The sequence below is a fragment of the Rhipicephalus sanguineus genome, chromosome 3 (assembly GCF_013339695.2).
Source record: "Rhipicephalus sanguineus isolate Rsan-2018 chromosome 3, BIME_Rsan_1.4, whole genome shotgun sequence".
Classification (NCBI taxonomy): Eukaryota; Metazoa; Arthropoda; class Arachnida; order Ixodida; family Ixodidae; genus Rhipicephalus; species Rhipicephalus sanguineus.
Genome location: NC_051178.1, coordinates 152,727,526 through 152,749,408, shown reverse-complemented (window position 1 = coordinate 152,749,408; position 21,883 = coordinate 152,727,526). Strand labels below are relative to the sequence as shown.

General features: G+C 45.9%; 1 protein-coding gene across 1 annotated transcript in view; it reads left to right on the top strand.

Annotated features, from left to right (window-relative positions):
• Positions 1–21,736, top strand: part of LOC119387471 (neurotrimin) — a 162,378-nt gene extending 140,642 nt beyond the window's left edge. The window contains exons 4-10 of the mRNA XM_037654863.2: positions 626–781; positions 8,529–8,660; positions 10,824–11,114; positions 12,658–12,732; positions 14,146–14,214; positions 16,069–16,152; positions 19,216–21,736. Of these exons, the coding sequence (XP_037510791.1) occupies positions 626–781; positions 8,529–8,660; positions 10,824–11,114; positions 12,658–12,732; positions 14,146–14,214; positions 16,069–16,152; positions 19,216–19,337 (929 nt within the window). The 3' untranslated portion in view covers positions 19,338–21,736. The remainder of the gene's footprint in view (positions 1–625; positions 782–8,528; positions 8,661–10,823; positions 11,115–12,657; positions 12,733–14,145; positions 14,215–16,068; positions 16,153–19,215) is intronic.
• The last annotated feature ends 147 nt before the right edge of the window (positions 21,737–21,883 follow it).

The window sequence follows — 21,883 nt, the reverse complement described above, 5'->3', positions numbered from 1 at the left end:
AGGTAGCGACGTCTCCTTGCCAAGATATACCGGCAAACTACACAAATAGCGCATATAACAATGGTATCGTTTGTTAACTGCAGCAAAGCTATTTTTTGTACGCGCTACCCCAATACCCAGACTATTCTCACTACATTGTGCAAATTCTGCTAATCTTAATTTCACAAAGGATGAAAATGTTCAACTAACAGGGACTGAAAGTTTGACAAGATCGTATGAATGCATTATAGGAGGGGCCTCAGAGTGCAAGGAAGACGAATATAGAAAAGACGACGACGATAGACGCGCTTGTGGTGTCATCCTCCGCTTTTATCGCTCTTGCGCTGTCAGGTCAATCATTTATATAATTAATACACTCTTCGTGTATTCTGATGTCGGCCGTTATTACGGTGCCATAATGTATTAATTACTGTGTTGTGAAGTTACTAACAGGACGTCCCCCTGACAGTATTTTTTAAATTATGTGGCCTTATTCTGTACTAAAGATGAATAAAGAATAAACCATCACATAAACGTTACAATGTAGACGTATAGGGCCGCTTAAAGCACCAAAACTGTATGAGGTAATGCATCGTACGCCACGACGTCATCGACGCGGTGGTTCATTCGCGTTCTTTTGTCCCAGTTCCTCCGAGGATTGACGACGAGAACACAAGCTCCGACGCGGAGGTTCGGGAGAACAGCGACGTGTCCCTGCGGTGCCGAGCCACGGGCACGCCCGAACCGGTCATCAAGTGGAGGAGGGAGGACGACGCACTCATACTAATCTCGGGAAAGAAAGGTGCGTGGTCGCCATCATTTTCGTTTTATTCCACGTCCGCATTTAAATGGTGTCCTCTCCCGACGATGTATACTGTACTCTAGGATTGGAAAGCGAAAATTCAGGGCTAAGTAATCATAAGAAGTAAAAGAGGGACACCGACCACGAAAAAAAGAACACGAAAAAGATGTTTCGGCTCCCCTGACGAGAGCCTCGTTCACAATGGCGAAGAAGGCTGCCGTCAGGGGAGCCGAAATGCCCTTATCGTGGTCGGTGTCCATGTTTTACTTCGTATGATGTTACTTCCTGACCATACGGGCTTCCGTCGAAACAACGACTTCATGACTAAGTAATACTCGTACTTTCGTTTCCAACGCCTACAGTTCGTGTCATATCGGCGTAATTCTGACTCATCAGAGCCAACATTACATTTAGCGGCCAGAATTACAGCGACATGACGAACTTATCCCGAGCAATTGCTCATAGCAGTCGTTACACTAAACAATAAAAGAAATTATGTCGGGTTTCAGTCAGTGAGTATTGTAAAATTGCCCCATTTTTAACCAAGGTGCGTAACAGTGCAACGCAAACGTTAGACGCATGTTACAGGAGGACGTGTAGATGAATGATCGCCTTGAAAAAAGGGGACGAAGTGTGGGAGGAAGAGGCTGCTGTTGGCTCACTGTGCCCAACGTGCGTCAATTGCACCGCAGCGGTGGGCGAGTAATTAAAGCGGCCGCCTCCAATGCGTGAGGTACTGTGCTAGATGCCCAGTGACGCCGGGCACCCACCGGCTTATCTAATAAGCAGACAGGTACTCCGACCTGGCGCCTCGTGTGGTGGGCACTCATATCTTCAGAAGATGGCCTCTCTTTTCCGCTCTTTTATATTGGCCCTCACTACCCTCCCCCAGTAATGCTGCGCCGTGCTCCCTGATGGGTTGCCGAAATAATCGTCCTTTCTAATCTCAAACCAATATCTCTACCAATTGTCAATCACCAAAGCATCGTGAAAATTCAGCGACTAGCACAAATTCTCACTATCTAACGCCAACTGATTCTAACCTTTGTGTGCAAATTTTCTTACTGAAGCACAAAGCCTCATCCTATGCCGTCCACTACGGCGATTTCCTTATTTTGGCATCTATGGCGTCACTGCAATAGACCGCTGATTATCTGCTGCCCGAATTACATAACCTGCCCAACTCATTCTCCCCTTCTTAATTCGTAAAGCGTCTGTTAATCCTCTTTGCCGTCTAACACTTCTTGACTCGTCTTCGTGCCTCAAAATATTTTGCCTACAATATTTTTCATTCGCGTGCAACTCTGGTTTCCATATTACGTGTCCCTCACAGTGACAATTCGGTCTGGATATATCCACTCTTACGCGGCCCCATAAGATCAACCATTATACACGAATTCTTGTTTCCTATACCGGTCTATTAAACATCGCCTTGGTCTCTTGCACATCACTCTTCAAACAATCCCTTAGGCTTCGCTATGAATAAGGCCTTCATGCAATTGTTCCCAGTCACCCGACGCTGCAGAACAGAACAAAATATTCTTTGAGTTTCGGCCTTCTCGGTACTTCTTGGTACGACGTTATTTCTGTGGCTATGGTATCTTGCAGTGATGGTGTACGTCATTATGGTGTCCACTCTAGGTGCCATGTACTATTTCCTGCTTCGTTTTCTTCCCTTCATCAGCGAAGGGCAGCGAATCGGATACTTCAATTTGGTTAACGTTTCTTGCCTTTACATCATTTCATTCATTTGTTATCGATCTACTTCCTTCTTTCTTCAGCGTATATACTTCAGTATATACGCTGAAGAAAGCACTATAGCAAGCATTACAATTTTTTTATTTTATGGCTCTAGCATTTTAGCTTTCGTATCAGCTCTTCTACTATGCATATACGGAAGCCGTATGTGCTCATTATGCGGCGTATGGATCACAGCAATTTGTACGCACGGCCTAAGCAATGCCATCTATTTTAAAGTGAAGGCTTCACTGAACTGTTTACAAGAAAAGCGTTAGCAAATCTTTGGTGGAACTGCGCGGTTTCTCCGTACGAATGCAAACGATAGAGCGCCTATTACGAAGAGAAACATTTGCGACACGTGGCTACCCTAAATTCGAAAAAAAAAGGAAAGTCGACATAAGCGGTTGCAGCAATTCGTTCAATCGAAAAAATAAATTATAAAGCGTCTAGACTGGTACTCCACACTGTAATCGCTCGCAGAGGCGCCAGGAAGTGCCGAGTCGTCGAATCATAAACTGCAGATGCGCATTAAGGCACCGTTACGAGCCCTATGCAGACGAAGTCCTTCAGTACGCCACTCCAACTTTCCTGACTTGTTTTTTTTTTTTTTTGTGACTTATCGTAGTTTTCATATGTAGACCGAATAAACTTCAGGCCCAATTTAACGCAAGCTTACCCGATTGCACGCATTTGCTCGCGTATGCTGCCGCTAGTGCCCCTTGTACTTTCTTTAAGTTAGAACTTCCAAACTGCAGTTAGTTCTTCTCACAAAGTGGTGAATGCTCTCGTTTACCGGGGGCTTCCATCAGAGTTTTAGCCATCACGAAGTCTCCATCTCTTGGCATAGGGCTTCCAAGTGCACACGCGTATCGCAAGAGTAGAGCACACTACAACCCGGAGCCAAGGCACGCTTACAGTTTCTTGCTCTCGCTTCCTGAATTTTGCATCAGCCGCTAAGTAACGTTTCCCTGTGTTTGTCCTTAACCGCTTTCCTTATCAGATGTTCATAGTGTTGATTATTTTTCTTGTTTCTTCTTAGAAAAGAAAGGTGGGGGAGGGGGGTAGCTGACATAAGCGTTGACGCGAACATGATCGTGAAAGGCTTTGGCGACTGTAGCGTGGGTCGCGCGCGTGACCTACACTGCCCTCACCATGACGCACGCAACGCATAGCGCCGCCTAATTCATTCACGGAAAGTCACGGATATTCGAGCACGCGATAGTATAGTATGGTGCCTTACTTCCTGGCCAAGCGAGCAGCTACGACGACGTACGCTTCCGAAGTTAAGAGAAAAAAACAAAATGGCCGGAAAGTGGCCGAACAAGCGTCGTCCATCGCCCAGGAGGCGAGCGCGTGCCTTGGAGCGCGATCGGACAACCTAATAACGCGAACTACATCAGCTGCGGAGCGGCTCACTCTTAACGACCGTCCCCGCGCTCTTCGTATAACGTATTCGCTTCATCCAGTTTCTTCTCTACATTGGCTTCCGCGTATAAAAAAAAACCTGCTCGGCTATACAGTTGGCCGCCGGTGGGACGAATGGTGTGTAGAAAGCGTCGGAAAGAATGGAAGAAACACAAAAAAGGAGCACCTCGAAAAGAAAAGTTTTTTTGGGCCGGTATCAAGGAACGCGACTCGCAAGACCGAGAAGGCCGCGACGTTGACGGGCGGCTCGACGGCTTCGGAACATTTGCCCGCGCTCGCAATAATAAAATAAATGAGATACAAGAGAGCGAGAGAGAGAAGTGGTGAGGGAAAGGTACGGGAAAGAGAGTAAGGGTGAAGGGGAGATAGTACAGGGCCAGGGAAATAGGAAGAGAAGTGAAAGTGTACGAAGGCCTTGCACATATGTACGCCAGTGGGGTGACGGCGCAGTAAAACAAGAAACCGTAGATGCACGGAGACGATTCAAAGTGCGTAAAAGACGTACGGCGTTCCGCGAGGACCCTGCGTCCATTATGTAACGAGGAGGGACTACAACCACCGGCCTGGGCCTTCCAGTGCGCAGCCAACAAGAATAACCACTAGTGTTCGCCCCTCCCCTTGCGGGCCTCCTCAGGAGGAAGACGACAAGGGGGGGGGGGGGGATAGGAAAGGGTTGCCCCGCGCCGTGGTGTCTCCGTGCGGAGCCTGTAATATAGCGAAAGTAAAACAAGAGCGAGAAAGAGAAAAACTCGTTTTGAAAATTGAAGTCTCGAGGACAGCGCGGCCTAAGTGAAAGTTACGACGTCGTCACGACGGTCGGTCCCCCTTCTAGGCGTCGTCGAGTCCGGCCCCGGGCCAGTCCGTGCCGGCCAGTCGCTTCTTGAGATGCCCTACAAGAACAAAGCCAGCAAGACAGAAAATAAGCCCCCCCCTCTTTCAACCCCCTCCCCACCAGCCCCTCCCCCTCTACCCACTCTCTCTTTCTTTCGTCATGGGAGACGCGTCGCCATGCTCAAAAGCGGCGCGTGGACCGAGCACTCGTGCCAGAAAACTTTGCGGTAGTAGTGGCGAGAGCGTTCGTTCTCTCGACGAACGCGAACACTCTAAGAAAAGAAATACATTACAAAGAGACCGTTTGTCTTTCTCGGAATATACGCCTAAGTGATGTCGCGCAAATCATGCGGATCCTGGCCTTCAACGCGGAGTTCCGCGGAAATGAAGCGAAAATGTTTGGATTTCTTGGCAGAGGCGCAATAATATACCCCAGCCTGGGTCTCGCCCTCTCCTCCGCGTGTCGTGTGGCTTTTCTTCGTTTTTCTTGTGTGTGTGTGTGTATGTGTTTTCATCCCTCTTTATGATCATGTAAGTTCCATTTCGACACACGTCGCGCATGCGTGGGAAAGAAACCAGAAGCGAAACATAATTTAAGGTCGTCGTGCACAATACATAAAAAGAAAAAAATCGCTGCATTTCGCTCGAGGCCTTAACTCGGCACTTAGCAACCGCCTTGAAAGCTCTGCGTCAGTGTGGAGCATATTTTATGTATTTACTTTAAGGAGAACGTTAATCGGAATGACGGACAGCGCGGCGTGTGATGTTTGCGGCACCGAAGAAGACATCGAACACCTGCTGTGCCACTGCCCTCGTTTTTCCTCGGAGCGACAAGTACTGTGCAACGCACTGCGGCGACTGGATGATCGGCCAATTTCCGTGCAGGTGCTACTACAGCACCGTCCACATCTCTCGGCGGCCCGCAAGGCAGTGAAAGCACTCTTGTGTTTTTTGAGAACGACGGGCTTATGCGAACGCCTCTGACTTGTGGTGCAATCCCGCACGCTGTAGTGAATGCACTGCATCTCTTCTCTCTCTTATTTTTTTTTTCTCTTTCCTCCCTTCTATTTCTCATCTTTCTATTCCCCTTCCCCGACCCCCCAGTGTAGGGTAGCCAACCGGAAGTGTTTCTGGTTAACCTCCCTGCCTTCTCCTTTTTCTGTTTCCTTCCTTCCTTCCTTAAGGAGAAGTCAACTGAGTGACCTTTTCTTACTACGATACAGCATTTATATGCGCACTTTAGGCGAATTTTCGACGCCGTCGCCGTCGTCGTAATGTTTTGTATGAACCCTAATTACGCTAATATAGCGCGCCGTATCATGTGGGCGCGAACTAGAGCACGCCAGGGTGAGGCGAGGATAATGGCTTCATACGTGTTGTGCTCCTGCGAGACCAATGTTAGAGCTCTTGCTATATGGCACGCAGAAATCTGCGTGTGCGGTGAGAGGGGGACAAGGGAGAGGGGAGCGTTGAATGAGTACCGCAGACTAGTCCTTAGTGTTGCCGTAAAGTTTCAGCGCCATTATACACGAACACGGTTTATGCACAGTCACGGAACAATCAGGATGACCGACATATTTAATGGCCAATACGATTAGGTAATAAAAAAAAAGATAACTCACATGAGCAAAAGCATTCTACAATGTAGTCCACAGATAGCATGAGATTTACGCTTCGCAAGATGCGCTCGTCGTTATTCTACAATCAATGTGAAATTGACTTTGGGGACCTTGCGATGAAATCGACGTGCGGTGAATTTAGGCGATCGTGCACTGAACGTACAGACACTGCAGGAACACTGCAGGAACACTGCCCCCACTGACTATCAGCTCAGAAGACAATGAAAGCACTCGCATGCTTTTTTTTAAAGGCTGGTTTGCAGTGTATGAGGTGGCCAACCAATTTTTCTTTTATGCTTAACGCCCTTGCCTTCTTTCTCTTTACTGCTGGCGCTTTTGATCTTGTCTCGTGCAACGAAATCTTTTGTTAAAGACTCACTGATGCAAACTGTCATGACGTATACGAACTGTAACTCGTCAGTCTGTGCATCGAATAACGCGAGGGGTCGGGGAAAAATTCTTGACACTGCTAATTGCCGCCTCATATTGACTGCGCCACAATGTTGTCGAATTCTGGCCACCATTGAAATGTGGGCGGTGTTCAAAATCGGGGCGTACAGCAACCTTACGCGTCGCTGCGTACAGCTGCTCGCGACGGCTGAGACAATACCGCGTGCGCATGGTGTGTGTGAGCGGAACATACAAGACGACGAAAGGGCATCACAAAGCCAGGGCACGTTGTTCCAAATTGACACGTTCTTGCGGTGGGGCCTTCACTTTCAGATACAGTGGTCCCAATCAACGCGCGTGAAAACGTGAGGATTAAGTTTTTATACTCTAGTCGCAGGCTCTGTAGGCGTGGAACAAAGTTTGTCAAATATGAAGCTTCGTGAAAGGAGCTCCGTCGAGATTGGCAAGTTCTGACCAAAAAAAAAAAAAAAAAAAAGGCGGGTGGCGTAGCGACTTCCTCATTATAGTTCATCTAAAACGCGCTACCCATCTGCCGAAAATAAATCTTGAAATGTGTAAATTTTACCGAAATAGCGGTGAAGAAAATAAAGAAATGCGTATTTAAAACTTGGAGGCCTCTGTTCTGTTACGTAAGTGCTGCCAACGATTGGTTGCCTTGTGCATAGAACAAAAGCTGAGGACTTGCATTACTATGTGTACTCTACAACGGGTGAGGGGTAATCTGTCCTTAAGCTACAGCATTCAAGAAAACTAATATAGTACTTTGGCTTTACCGTGTCGTTCGCTGGCCCAGAGAAAACGCTCTTACATAAAAGTAGTTTTGTAAATGCTGTCCTAGATACCAATCTAGAATGTTTTCGTTACAGTAGTCGTTTTTTCGCAACGGTTAGCCGCCTTTGCTAATTGTATGTTCGCTTCTACTGTTGGTCGGCACTTCGTGTAAATTTGTTTAACGTAAGAACTCCGTGAGTACCGCAAACCCGGGGGGAGGGAAAGGGAAGGGGCGGCGCACCTACAAAACTTTTCTCTGGTAAAAATTGCTGGCAATTTGCCACCTACATACGCTAATGCCTTCTATTTTACAAAGGAAAGACGGTATTTTTGCGTAAAGTGCTTATGAATGTTCCAGGAAGCCCACCGCAGTGGCTCAGTGGCGGTGACGTCGTGCTGCTGAGCAGGAGATCGCGGGTACGAGTCCCGCCAGTGGAAATCGCGTTAGTATAGGAACAAAATACAAGCACACTCGTTCACTCAAATTTAGCTGCACGTTAGGATACAAGTGGTAGAACATCGTCCGGATCCTCCCCCTAAGCTGACCAATAAAAATTAGACTGAACAAGGTGAAAATTGCTGGATCATTTTCGTAAGCGTGCGCAGGGTTCCCCTTCAGGGGGGGGGGGCGAAGGCGGGCGAAGGTTTATCGCAGCGCCCCCCCCCTCCTCCCTATTAAGTAGTTGTATGGGGTAGACTTTGCGCCCCCGCTCTAGGAGGGGGGCGCCCCCCTGCACCCCCCCCCCCCCCTGCGTACGCCTGTGATCATTTTGTCAAGCTATCTAAATGAAGCGAAAGTCGCCAACACTAACAAATGCGTAGTCGTTGTACTCGTACCCTGTGTCTGCATGTCCGTCTCCGATTGCCCCTTACTGGAAGCGGAAACGGCCTGGAAAGGCATGGTTTCGGCATTAACTATTATTGAATACATGTTGTGGTGCTTTCCGTAGGAGTGCCCAGCTATCAAGGCGAGTACCTGAACATGAGCAAAGTGACGCGGCTGCACATGGGGCCGTACCTGTGCATCGCCTTCAACGGCGTGCAGCCATCCGTCAGCAAGCGCATACTCCTCAAGGTTGACTGTGAGTATGACGTTGGGACCTATGCGGATGCAGCTGAGTGCACGTGCTGCCTGGAGAGAAATTGCGAGTGCACGCCGTGAAACAAAAGTGCTTCTAACGTTTATATGCACAAGAGATGTTGACCTAGTTCACGAATTTATCAGCTTAGCCAAGTTAGTAGTGCGTGTAGGTAGGGCACAATAAATAAGGCCAAAACGAGAGAAACCCAGGAAAAAACGTGAAATTAACCTTCAGCTACCTCTTCGTATAATATGCGTGTATACTACGTCCAGGGTTGCCACTGACTTTCGAGTAAATGTCGCCAAACGACGAGCAGAAAGTCGCCAAAAGTCGCCACTTTTTTACGAATTTCGCCAAAAAAGTCGCCATTCTAGATATGTGCGGCATATCCTAGTAATAAGAATTTCCACTGATGTATAGCCCCGTAGAATACAGTGCCATTCAAAGCCCTTAAAGTATATTGACATTTCTCAATGCCAGGCGCATCGCCCCTTCACCATGGGAGTGCTTGGTGCACCTGGTTCTCCGACTAGCCGCAAGATGTGCGCGGAGGCGCAAGTAAAGGATAAAACGCTCATGATATCCTCCCATCCCTGTCCGCTCGTTTCAAAGGTAAAAGTGTGGTAAACCTTAGGCGAAAGCGGCGAAGGCGTTGTTTGTAGACAGCTTTACATCCCCTCATATGAAAAAAAGGACTAACAGGTTTATTGAAAGTAGTAAGACGGAATTCTTACAGGTATCGTTCATTAGTGAGTCTTATGCCTTTCAGTGTGAACTAATATGATACCGGACGCCACTGTCCCTTTCATATATAATCACTTATATCTACCACCGTCAATCCAGTGCGTTAAAATTGAACAGGTGGACATTGTAAAATGTTATATAGCAATTGTTTTCATTGCACACGTCCACCGCGAACAGTAGAATATGCCTGAATAAATATTTTTTTTATTGCACGAACACCCGCGTATCCGCCCATCTTCGCTATACGAGCTCAATTAGGGGATACTGCAGTGGTGAATAGGTCGCCAAGCTATTCAGAATAGTTTGAGCTTTGGCGGAACAAATGGCCGGAACACACGACCAACCCGTCATCTAGACCCTTCAGAAGCGAAACTTTAGCGAAGCTCTGAAGCATCTAGATGAATCTAGATGAATTGAGTTAGAAGCATCTAGATGAATGGAGGAGATACACACGAGTTAGAGGACAGACATACAGAACGGCGCGTAATGTGCACCTCAAAACCCAGAAAAATACAGAGAATAGTGCCGCTCATTCGTTGGGAAGGCACTGAGCTTAGGATGCATAACTCAGTGGAGACCTAAGCTGAAAATCGCCAAAAATTCGCCATGTCGCCATTCATAATTTTAGGTCGCCACGGGCCTCTCAAATTCGCCAATTTGGTGAAAAGTAGCCACCATTGGCAACCCTGACTACGTCATTATACAAATCGACAGCATTGCATTTGACATCCGAAGCATTTAGCAACGTACTCGTGAATTTCTTCTTTCTCATACAGCGCGATTGGAAGTTTGACACACAAAGTTCAGCGATCTGTTGAGGATAAGCATAAGTATGTGCTAGCGCAAATAATATAAAAAAGCAGTTGAACGTTGTCAATAAGTGTGTTTATGTCTTAACACTTTTCCTCGTTTACTAGGCTCTACTTAAACCGAAAGATCATTCTAGCGTATAGCAACATTTTTTCCCATTTTTTGACCCTCTCAACGAAGATTTGGTGTACGTAGCTTTCTGTCATTATTTTAAAAGTCCTTCCTTCCTGTTGGCGTTCTTGAGGAACACTCAGCTTAACCAAAGCTTGTGAATGACTCTTTTTATGTATATATGTGCGTTTGTGACTGTACATACTATTTGCGTGCATATGGTGTATATGTGATCATTGCATATACCATAGTCATCACCCGACACCTGGAGTAGCAAGCCAGGCGACAAACCAGGCTAACCACTCCGGGAATTTCATTAAAGAATATTATCTCCCTCTCTTCCTTTCTTCTTTTTTTTCTGTGTTTTCTGTGCACAGAGTAGTTGGTCAGATTTAAACCCTCAGTATACCATTCGCATAAAGTTATTATCCCAGGCCCTGCAGTCGAGCAGTAGGCAGTAGGCTACCGGTACTAACCTTCCACGCACTGCCCACGCAGTCGCGCCCATGATCTGGCAGCCCAACCAGATGGTCGGCGCTGCGCTGGGCTCCGACGTGACCCTCGAGTGCAACCTGGAGACGCACCCTCGCGGCATGACCTTCTGGGAGCGAGACGACGGCACCATGCTTATCTCGAACGCCAAGTACGACTCGCTGGTGGTCGAGACCGGACCCTACAGGCTCCTGCTGCGTCTCACCATACGCGATTTGAAGCCTGACGACTTCGGCACCTACAAGTGCGTCTCCAAGAATCCGCTTGGCGAGACCGAGGCCAACATCAAGCTCCAAGGTCAGTGACTAATGCTGCGTTATATTTATAATGCCGCCTGGACGTTCTGCTGTTGCCATAGCTACGGTCATGAACTCACTCGGTAACCAGAGCGTGCAAGTAGTAGATCAACGTTCTTACAAATGGGCATTTGATATTCTGCTAGCGAGCGTTCATACACAACCTGTCTCTCAGTGAACGTTGCCTAGAAGAGGTGTAAAAAATACAAGGCTCACTAATAATAATCATTGGGCATACAGGAATGATGCAGAGTATGCAAAACAAGCACAAGAATGACAACCCGAAACGTCAACGCATTTCACAACGCAATGTAACATCAACGCAAATGACAACGCATTTGTTGCTTTGGGCTGACTATATTATCTGCCATGCGTGTTACAACATTTAGAAGATCATGATAAGTGGCTGGCAAGCGTAACCCTGCATTTCAAAAAAAAATTTAGTCTTACCAAGTCAGCGACATGATAAGCTCATTAGCTAATAATTATTGTTGGAGTTTCCCGTCCCAAAACCACGATATAATTATGAGAGACGCCGTAGTAGAGGTCTCCGGAAATTTCGACCACCTGGGGTTCTTTAACGCGAACCTACATCTAAGCAAACGGGTCTCTAGCATTTTGCCTCCATCTAAATGCGGCTGCCATGGCCGGGATTCGATCCCGCGACCTTCGGGTCAGCAGGCGAGCACCGTAACCACTATACCACCGCGGCGGGTAGCGCGTTATACCTGAAGTACATAGTTTGATCTCATGGTCGGTAGCGTCTTCCGGTAATAATCCGCAAAATTTTAGTTCGTTAGCCTGGTTAGTATTGACGGCTAGACTCGGGGTCACGGGTTTGACGCCGGCCGCAGTAATCGAATTCCGATGGAGGCTAAATGCAAGGACGCCCATGTACAGTGCATTGGATGCACAATAAGCAAACCTTTAGGTGGTAAAATTAACAAGTGACGCGATCAAGCTACTCAGTACGAATTAAACACTTCGAATAGCGCAAGAGGAACAAGTTATCTTGGGAGTCCCGAACTATAGCGTGGCTTATAATGAGAATTTGGTTTGGGAACATAAAGTCATGAAATTTTTGTTTTATGTGAGTTAGCATGTCAGTATAACTATTGGGTTTTAGCTGTGCCCATGCGTGTACTTGTACTGTTACGATCCTGCACGAAATTGTTAACAAACCAACATATTTTTCATAATCCTATAACACAGTTTTAGACCACAATTATTCGGGGCACTTAAACTGCCTTGCATAATCAAGTGTGAGATTTTAAATCGCAGCCCAATATCGGAGAAGCACTCGTACAGAGAGATTGCGTTGAAAAACGGCAGGTAACCAGTCACTTACGGGACTGGGATCATTCTACGCAAGGTTTATTCCAATGAACAATGAATCTCTCGCTGGATAGGTATGAGTCGTCACTTGTCGATGAAAAAGAAAACAATTGAAAGTAACAGTTTCTGGTTTTCGCGCTGCACGCATTACGCAATGCGGCGCACAATAATTCCCATTTAACCTCAATAAACGTTAAATATTCTCGCAGAAATACCTCGGCCGACGTCTTCAACTGTCGCATCCTCCAAGGAGTTTCAAGCCAAGAAACACTGGGAGACAACCTGTAAGATTGCATTATTACGTGCATATGCTTTTCAAGATGGCAACATGCACAACACTGTGTCTGCGAAACATCCATCTTAATTTTCTTTACGTTTTACGTTTAAAACAGCCACGGATGTGGTACTTGAAATTCGGTTTGGCTCCAGTTGGGAAGGTATCGCTACACCTGAAGAAAGAGATGTGAATGGCAGGGGGTCGAACAAATGAGCGGCCTGTTTACTACGCTACGCTGCGGAAAGGAGATTAAGGAGGAAAGGAAAGAGAAAGGATAAGGAGGAGGCGTTATCAGTACGGAACGCGTTCGGCTGTTCATTACGCCTACGATCGGTCACTGAGGCCAGTCGATGTTGAAAACCGCAGCAACGCACGCGTCGCAATTATGCGACGCGTATGGCCATGGTCCAAGGATCTTTTGCGACAAAAATGGTGTAGGGTAGTCTAGCCCGTTCAGTAGAAACCGAATAACATCGCGTTCGACGTATGGTTGTTGTTTCAGCATCTCCATATAGTGAAATTTCATGCCCTTCTTGCAGAATATCTAGCGAAATTTGTACAGTTAACTTCCTTACCTTTTCTGCAGCCGCTCTTTCTGTCTACTGGGAATGGTTTGCACGAACCAGAGCAATATATTCAAATAAAGTCGTCAAGACGAAGATACAAAAACGTTGTAGGAAAGCGTGGGCGCGTATGCTACCTCGGACAAATGCAGCGTGACTTAGACGAATACACAAGATACAGATAGGCAAAGGCGAGAGCCGATCGCATATGCATTCTCTCGCAACCTCGTATATCTAAGGACAGGCACAGTTTGGGGTAATAGACTCGGAAATTGTTTTAGCGAAAGAATTAGTGATAGAAAAGCCGTCATCTGTCGTGCTATTCTCTTTTTTTTTGTTTCTTTTTTGCAACGCAAGCGCAACCCGCTTAGAAACGCGAAAGAAAAGAAAAACAAAGAAAAACGAAGTTCTGCGGGCAAGCGACGCCATCAATCTTACTCTTCGTCAGAAACTCGATCGAAGCTTTCTTTTAAAGCTTCTCACCAAGTGCTCGACGATGTAGTTGTTTACGGCTCAAAGGACTAAATTTTATCAATAACTAATCCGATACAAGACAATTGTTCCACGACGAGGACACTGGTAGCAATGTACTTGCAAAAAAAGAAAAAAGAAAAGAAAGACGCCGTGAGAAGAAGCGCATTAGCTGAGTGACGCTTTTCAGAGCTGAGTGCTGCGTTGGTCTTCAGCATGATTTTAAAAAATATAACCAGCCCATTTCCACGCGACTCATCGACGAGAAGTGTCGGAAGTTGATCTAATTATGCTTTTTACCAAATGACCTCCCTGTTGTGAACTACTTATAACTCGCAAGAAACCAACGCAGAAAGGCCTGTTATACGCATCTTGTGTCTTTGCAGCGACGCAGCAATCCAATGGACCTCGGCATCATTTGGGAACTCACGCTTCCAACGCTCTGCTCAAAGAAGGTGTGCACATAAAAGCCCATCTCGTGCGCTTTGCTCTTTATTTTTAAACCTAATTATCACTGCGCTGTTACGACACATTATTACAGGTTCTTGACGATGCTAAGAACAGTTTTATTAAAAAATCCAAACAACAAAAAAAGTTCAGAGAAAGATAAAGGATGGTTGGTGATGGTTGAATTGTTCAAAAAATTAAGGCACCTTTGTACTAGGGGTGCCAAGCCCGAAGAAAGTTCGGAGCTGGGCAGCCATCTTTGTTTCTCTTTCTTTCTTTTTCTCTTTTTTCTCTGTTTATTTCTATTTATTTCTTCCTCTCTCTTTATCTATTTCTTTTTCTTTCTTGCTCTTTTCATTTTCCCCCTTTCTTTCTCTCTCTATTTCTCGCTTGCTTCCTCTTCTTTTTTAAATTTTTATACGCGGTTTTGCCTGCGTTACGCCAAGCGACGACAGCACACGACAGCATACGACAGCCCGGCCCCTAGAGTGCTCCGCACTTATCATCATCAAGGCACTCGAAGAGCAAGAGGAAGAAGACCTCCTTGGAGCGAGCGCGTGCTGAATGTGCTGGCTATGCTATTCGCGGTTTTGCCTGCGTTACGCCAAGCGACGACAGCACACGACAGCATACGACAGCCCGGCCCCTAGAGTGCTCCGCACTTATCATCATCAAGGCACTCGAAGAGCAAGAGGAAGAAGACCTCCTTGGAGCGAGCGCGTGCTGAATGTGCTGGCTATGCTATTCGCGGTTTTGCCTGCGTTACGCCAAGCTACGACAGCATACGAGGACAGCATACGACAGCCCGGGCCCCTAAAGCGTTCTGCAGGGAATGTCGCTGGAGCAAACGTTTTCACGAGGGGAGTTCTCTTCGTTAAGGCAGCAACCTTGACGAATACAAGTCCACTTGCCGAAACGTCACCTCCAGCTGTATTCCTTGTTTAACGTATTCTCATACTTTTCTTTAGATGTACGAATGCACATCTAAAGATGCACATTCTTTAGATGTAATTTGCCGTTGTAGATGTAATTTGTGGTTGTATGTACGAAAACGAAGAAATTAGTGAATCAGACGTTTCTAGAAAAATGAATCTTAGGGCACTGATAGAGAAGGGTCATTAAAAATTGAAGAGGCAAGTAACAGGGTGACTGACATTTTTCGTGTGTCGTGGACGAGTACCACTACTGAACGTGGGAAATTTTTTTCACTGTTCTTGTAATCGTGCGTGTTTGCCGACGCACGCAACATTACGTCCATTAATAAGTATGAATGCGCACGTGTAAACTGTGATCATGTTCCGATGCCGAAGGAATCAATAACTGATTAAGCTGAATGAAGAAATCTGCGTCAAGTTGTTAGAATAATAATTGTTACTTATCGCTAAAAATTCAATAAACTGTTCGCGAAAAGAATAGCTATTTTACTTTGAAATTAATCAGACAGAAAATCTGCCAATATGAGAAAACGTATGTGTCGAAGAAAATTTTGTACATTTCAAACACCGCACAAACTAACGATGACGTCAGAAAGAAGACAGGACAAACGCACGTCTAACAAGTTAAATGGGCGCTGCTCGAAATGTAGGGTTTGTAATTGACCCGTTTTATTATTCTTTAAACTTTTACATTTATTCAAACATTACAATCGTTGTCCTAATAACGTCCGTTCCTTACAAAAATAAATTTAGACTGTCTATCGACACTCTTAAAATGGGTTTAGACAGCCTGTGGACTGTTTAAATTTATTTTTGTAAAATGTATCAAACACGGCATAGCAGATAACACACCTTATATAAAGTTATGAGGTGGCGCACAGAGAGTGTGAATGGATTACGAAACATGATTTCATAAAATTTCTCCAGGGCGCAGAGGAGAGTATTCTACTGAAGAAGAAGGCACTCAGGGTTACCCTCCTCCAAATTTCAATCAGGACTACGAGAGATCCGGTAAGTTGCTTGCAATCTATTAGCTTTTAATTGGCGAGTAATTTTTATCTTTCCTCTTAAGTTATCAGTGGCAGCCGAGCCTCTTAATACTTCGTGATACCTACAACTGCAAGTCCGAAATTAAATTGCTTTCTAATATTACACGACGAATTGTGTTTTTCCCGCATCGGTACTGGCTTACCGGCTCTCATTTCCTTAAGTACTTCCAAATCTTCGCTAAAGCTTTTTAAGTCAAGGAAGATAATAAATCTGAGATATATAAACAGAGACCTCGCGCCATCTTTGAATATCACTGGCCCGCCGATTACGCCAGATAAGTTTTATCCTAAGTCGCTAAGTGTGAACAGATAACAATGAACGTCACGTGACAGAATCTGCTACTACATGGTTTTTGTAATTACGAAGACGGGCCCGTTTGACGCCTATTGAAACTACAAAAGCACGAAAACCTTTTCCTCAAAAGTTAGCGCGATATTGCAAGGAAAGCGCCTGTATATTCAGACTTAAGTCGATCGTAATTCGTGACTCTAGGGTCATTTTCCTGTTAACTGTCTTCATTCTTTTGTTGTTTATTTTCTGCGGATTTTCTCGGGTTGCGAAAGCTTGAGCGATATATGCTATATATGGTGCACCACGACCCCTGTCCTTCGACGCGGCCGTCATTCGTACGGCGTACATACGTGTTTTATGAAGCCGCGACGACCGGAGGATCGTCTTATGGTTATGTGTGTGCTGCAGCTACGCGCACAATGCGCCAGCGTGACCGAGCACCCCCTCCTCGTGCGCGCATTTACATGCGACCGAGCGACGTGTCGTCTCCTCCCCCCCTCCCCCTCCCTTCGGAATAAATGGTCTGGCCCGCTTGTATACAGCATAGACCTCCGTCGCCACTCGTCGTATAGTATACAGTCGTCGACAAGCATCGCTCGGCAAAGCGGGCCGACATTGCAATTTGCGCGAATGGGCGCCCATCGCGCACCCGTTGTCGCCATCCTTTCCTGCTCTCATTTACGGCTGCTCATATAAAAGGAGAGGCCCTATACCCCCGCCCCTGTTGCGCATACGCTCGTCTTCTTTGCTTTACACGAAAGCCTCGTCTCTTTTTTTTTTCTCGCGTCGTCGCTATCGCCTATATGGCGTAGGAGTGATCGGCCGTGCATTTATGGGAAGAGAGAGAGGCGGTACAGAGACATAAAGGCGTCGCCGCGCATACGAGAAGCTGTCGAAGTCCACGGGTTCGATCACCGTATCTGTGAGCAACCGGTGCCGCGATTCTACACATATTAAGACGCATTCGCGGCCGTAATTTTGGTTTTCGTTATTCTATGTCGTCCTTAAGTAAACTGAACTAAAGTTTTATTTATTTATTTATTTATTTATTTATTTATTTATTTATTTATTTATTTATTTATTTATTTATTTATTTATTTATTTATTTATTTATTTATTTGAGTGGCGGTGGCGCAGTCTCATAGTTTCTCACCCACCGTGACGAAATCGATGGCTGTGGAGTTCTACTGCTGAGATACGAGGTTGCTGGCTTCATTGAGTCTGTTCCCAGTGGCCTGTTCATAAAAAGAAATGAAAGAAAGAAAGAAAGAAAGAAAGAAAAGTTGAAAAAAAAAAAGAAGCGATGGAATGCAAGAGCATTCAGGGATCATGCGCGCACTTAAATAACTGCAGGCAGTCAGAGGTTGTTCGAAAGCCCTAAACATGAACAGTACTTCTCTCTTAGTACGATACATCGCGTTTGTCGAGTGGCGCTGCAAAATTCTGTAAGAGCTTTCTTCAGTTTGTTTCTTTGTTTGCTTAGAATAACCACGAATGACTGCAAAGAGTCTGAGAAATCGTTGAACCGTGAATGGCGTCGGAGCAAGCGTTTCGAGTGTCGACAAGAATTATTGCCTCCGTCAGGGCAGCAATCGTATTCCTTAGCAGCGTTAGGCACGCCTTGCTCACTCTCTTACGTCATCAAAGGTGGAGAAAGGTAAGAATAAGCTTATGCACAACGACAATTTCTCGTCACTTCAAGCCTCTATCTTCCCTTGAACGTCTGTCTTATTTGAAGTGTCTTTGAGATGTGTGTGAGGAGAGGACGTTTCAGAAAAATTACTTTTGCCTAATAATCTCTTGACCAAAGAAAAAAAAATCTTTCCTATCCGCACAATCCCTTTGTGCTGTGGCAATGGGTGCTTGCTTTGCAGCTAGGGCATTTCTTTTTACTTGCTATAGCACACCTGCATTTTCTCCAGGTTCTCTTGAGTGATATGTACCTTGGAGGTTGATGCATGCGCTGAAGTGTGCACAGAAGTCTCGGAGGTTACAACCGTCATTTATTCAGTGCATGCTACAAGGTGCTACGCTGTACTGCCCGTCAGGTGTTTCAAAGACGTGTAATATCGATGTGCAGGTGTACCAAGGCACATACCTCAGTGATACCGTCGCACAACAAAGAACTGCAATATGAGGCATCAATACAAAGTACCTTCTGAGAAGAAGAAAGAAGCTTTAATGAAAAGTATGAGCCGGCAGTTTTGGATTTTTGTGGTCTCAGCTCGGAGTTCCTGGATTCGGGCGGCATCCTCGGCCTGCCGGACAGCCTAGAGCTGCTCGTGATGCAAATTTCTAACTTGGCATCGACACCTCATTTACAAATAAGGCGTCAATGAGTGCTAATAGGAATATTGACGCCTTGGCACTTTATTGGTGTCTTATTATTTCAATAATAATAAGACGACAAGAGGGCTGACCTTGCTCAACCTGATCCTATGTAGACGATTGTGGAACCACACCTATCGCGATCACTCTGGTCAAGAGAGGCCTGGTATTGCTAGCGCAAGTCTTCTCAGCACATGTTTTTACATACTAGATTGAGTGGATACGAATATTACAGTGATAATGATCCCGATTACGGTTCTTTACTTACTTTTTTAATTGTTGCAACGTTGATTTTTCCGATCACGTAGATGAAAGCTGCGTGCTTTCGTTTAAGTGATCACGTAGATGATAGCCCAAGCTAGCAACTTTACCATTTGTGTTTTTTTTCTCTCTCTGTTCTCGCAGCGGACAAGGACAGCGCGCGACCATCCTCCGGTCACAACTCGGCCCCGAAAAGTCGCGCCACGTCTTCCGCCGTGGTCCTGGTCGCAGTTAGCGTCTTGCTGCTTCGCGCCTGCGGCGTCTGATCACCGCTTCCAGCGACGACCGCCTGCAATCGGGAACCACGCGTGTACTGCTTCCAGACGCCGCGCGCCGCCAACGTGAACAAAAGAAAACTGAAACATGAAACGCGTCGCGAAGAAGAATCGCTTTTCTGTTCACTCGTACCCGCCGTCAGCTTGGCTCGAGCTCAAAACGAGGGAGAGGAAAAAAATTAAGAAAATGACCTGAACTATCACCGTGAAACGTGCGAACCCTTTGCGAAAGAACTGATGGACGCTCAGTGCATGTTGACAACGGTCCTTCGGTGCTCCTCACATCTCAACAAGCGTCGTCGTGGGAGGATTCTTCGGCCCGCCGAGTAGTGAAAAGTAACAGGTTCCTGCGCTAAACAAACCAAAGCAGATGACGAAGACGACGACCACTACGGTCTCTGCTCGAGTAACCTGCTGGCACACCTGTGCCGCCTACACCCCAACTCCTCCCTCTCCTACTCCTTAAGTACTCCTTCTCACTCCCTGTTTCTGGAGAGGAAACAAAAAATGTAAACGACGTGCCAATTGATGCCGACTCAAAGGAAAAGAACAAAGCAAGTTGTAACTGAATTGTTTGAGAAATGGCGAACGCTTTAGTAAAACGGTGTCGCAGTTTAGCAAGTTGCCGGAGTGTGCAAACTCGAGAGCTGCTGCTGTTGCTGCTTTAGTTTTGAGCGAGAGGACAAAAACGTCGATGTCCACGAACTTAGAAAATAAAAATGTGAGGGCGAAACACAGAATGACGGTATTGGTGTCGCTCTGTAGAGAAACTGCCTAAAATGGTGCGTCTAAGTTACATGTGTTCATCTACTTTCACATTTTCATAATATGACGACATAAATAAAAAAGTAGGGAGATGAAGCAAAGCGACCCACTCTACTTTATATCGGATGTTAGTAATCTGAGCTTACATTTAATATTTGCTCTTTTTATCGAAGATTATCTCTAGTAGGCTACACAGTTGAACGAAACAATTGGAGATTGAAACATTGTCGCTATTACGTTGCGTTAAAGCGACGTTGAAGATAAGAAAGCCGCAGGCTCGTACAGTATGTGCTCCAAATATCTTATCAGCATCTCTTGTCTGCTGATCTCCGATTGCCAAAATGCATTACATGCTGGTAAAGTTGAATAGGCGTAGGACATACGCTTTGTAGGCGTACGGGTAACTATCTATATAGAGTGCAAACGTCGTACTGCAGCAGCTCTCGACTTTCGTGTGACCGTGTGTTTTTTCGATGAAAGTGGGTAAGAATGGGCTTCTTGCGCTATCGAAGCACGCACAGTCTTTGTCAAAAGATTAAAAGCCACTGTGTCCGTGGCCGGACTGCGCATGCGCAGGTTCCTCGTGAAACTGTCATTGTTCCAAAGAACCGGAGAGTAAAAGAGACGGTGTCTTTACCGAGCTTCGCATCGCCAGGCTTGCCACAAAGATCCGCGTCAGATCTCAGTCTCAGAGAGGCTCCGGAACTTTTGACAAAGACTGTACCTCCTCAGAAGGCTGTGGCAGCAGCTTCGCTTTGACTGCTCTAATGGGTTCGTGTTTTTTCTTTCTGTATAGTTGCATAGAAGCCACTCGAGTTGAATGCACTAACTATTTTGGTTACGACACATCGTGCAAACAGTTTTCGTTGTGATTCTAAGAAGGCGCGATCTTCCGAGGTCCTCGCCTTCGATGGTCTCAATTTTAAACGGGACGCTACAACGCGGTGGTACTTAAAACGCACTAGTGAAGGGCCACGTAGCATTTCTGTAGTACGGCATGCGTACAATACATTTTAGCTTCAGCGAGCCGCCGCTTGTACATGCAGCCAAATTACGTCATTGCAGGCAGCTGTAGACATCTGCGTCGCGCGTTGCTGATACCTTGTATGGTGCAATCCGCTTTCAAGCGTGGTCTCTAACAATTGACTTATCAGCGGGCTCTCTGAAGCTAAATAGCATTAACCCTGTATACGACGCCGAATTTGAGGCCAATGCACTTGTATTTTGTTGTAGACACAATTTTTATTCTTGTTGAATGACAAAAGATAACGCTTATTAATGGAACAGCTGCAGTTTAGTTTTCGTTCACTCACTGAGGCATAGTTATGTTACGTGCTTTTGTATATATGTATACATTGAAGTTGAATTCCCTCTGGCTATCAAAGTTTTTTTTTTGCGACAAAACTTTCTCGTTTACTGTGACTTTGTCAACGTTGTCATAAAAGAGTACACTTACATTAAATGCATAGTGTTCTTGTTTTCACATAATGCCATTTTTTTTGTTGTGCCGCTTTCTTTTCCTGCTCACTCGACTCACTGACAAGCGGTTTCTCTATATTTACTGCTTGGGTGACAATAACGAGCTTTCGAAGAAATAAAGTTGTACAGTACGTGGAACTCAACAATCCCGTGTCTACGTCATTTGACGCATGCAAAACATCCTTACGGTCAAGTTCAACACGATGCACAGCCAGGAATATGTTGCGATTACTGGAGAATGCTCGCAACGTTTCTTTCCTACCGTTATTCGCCATCTCGTATCTCTCTCTTTC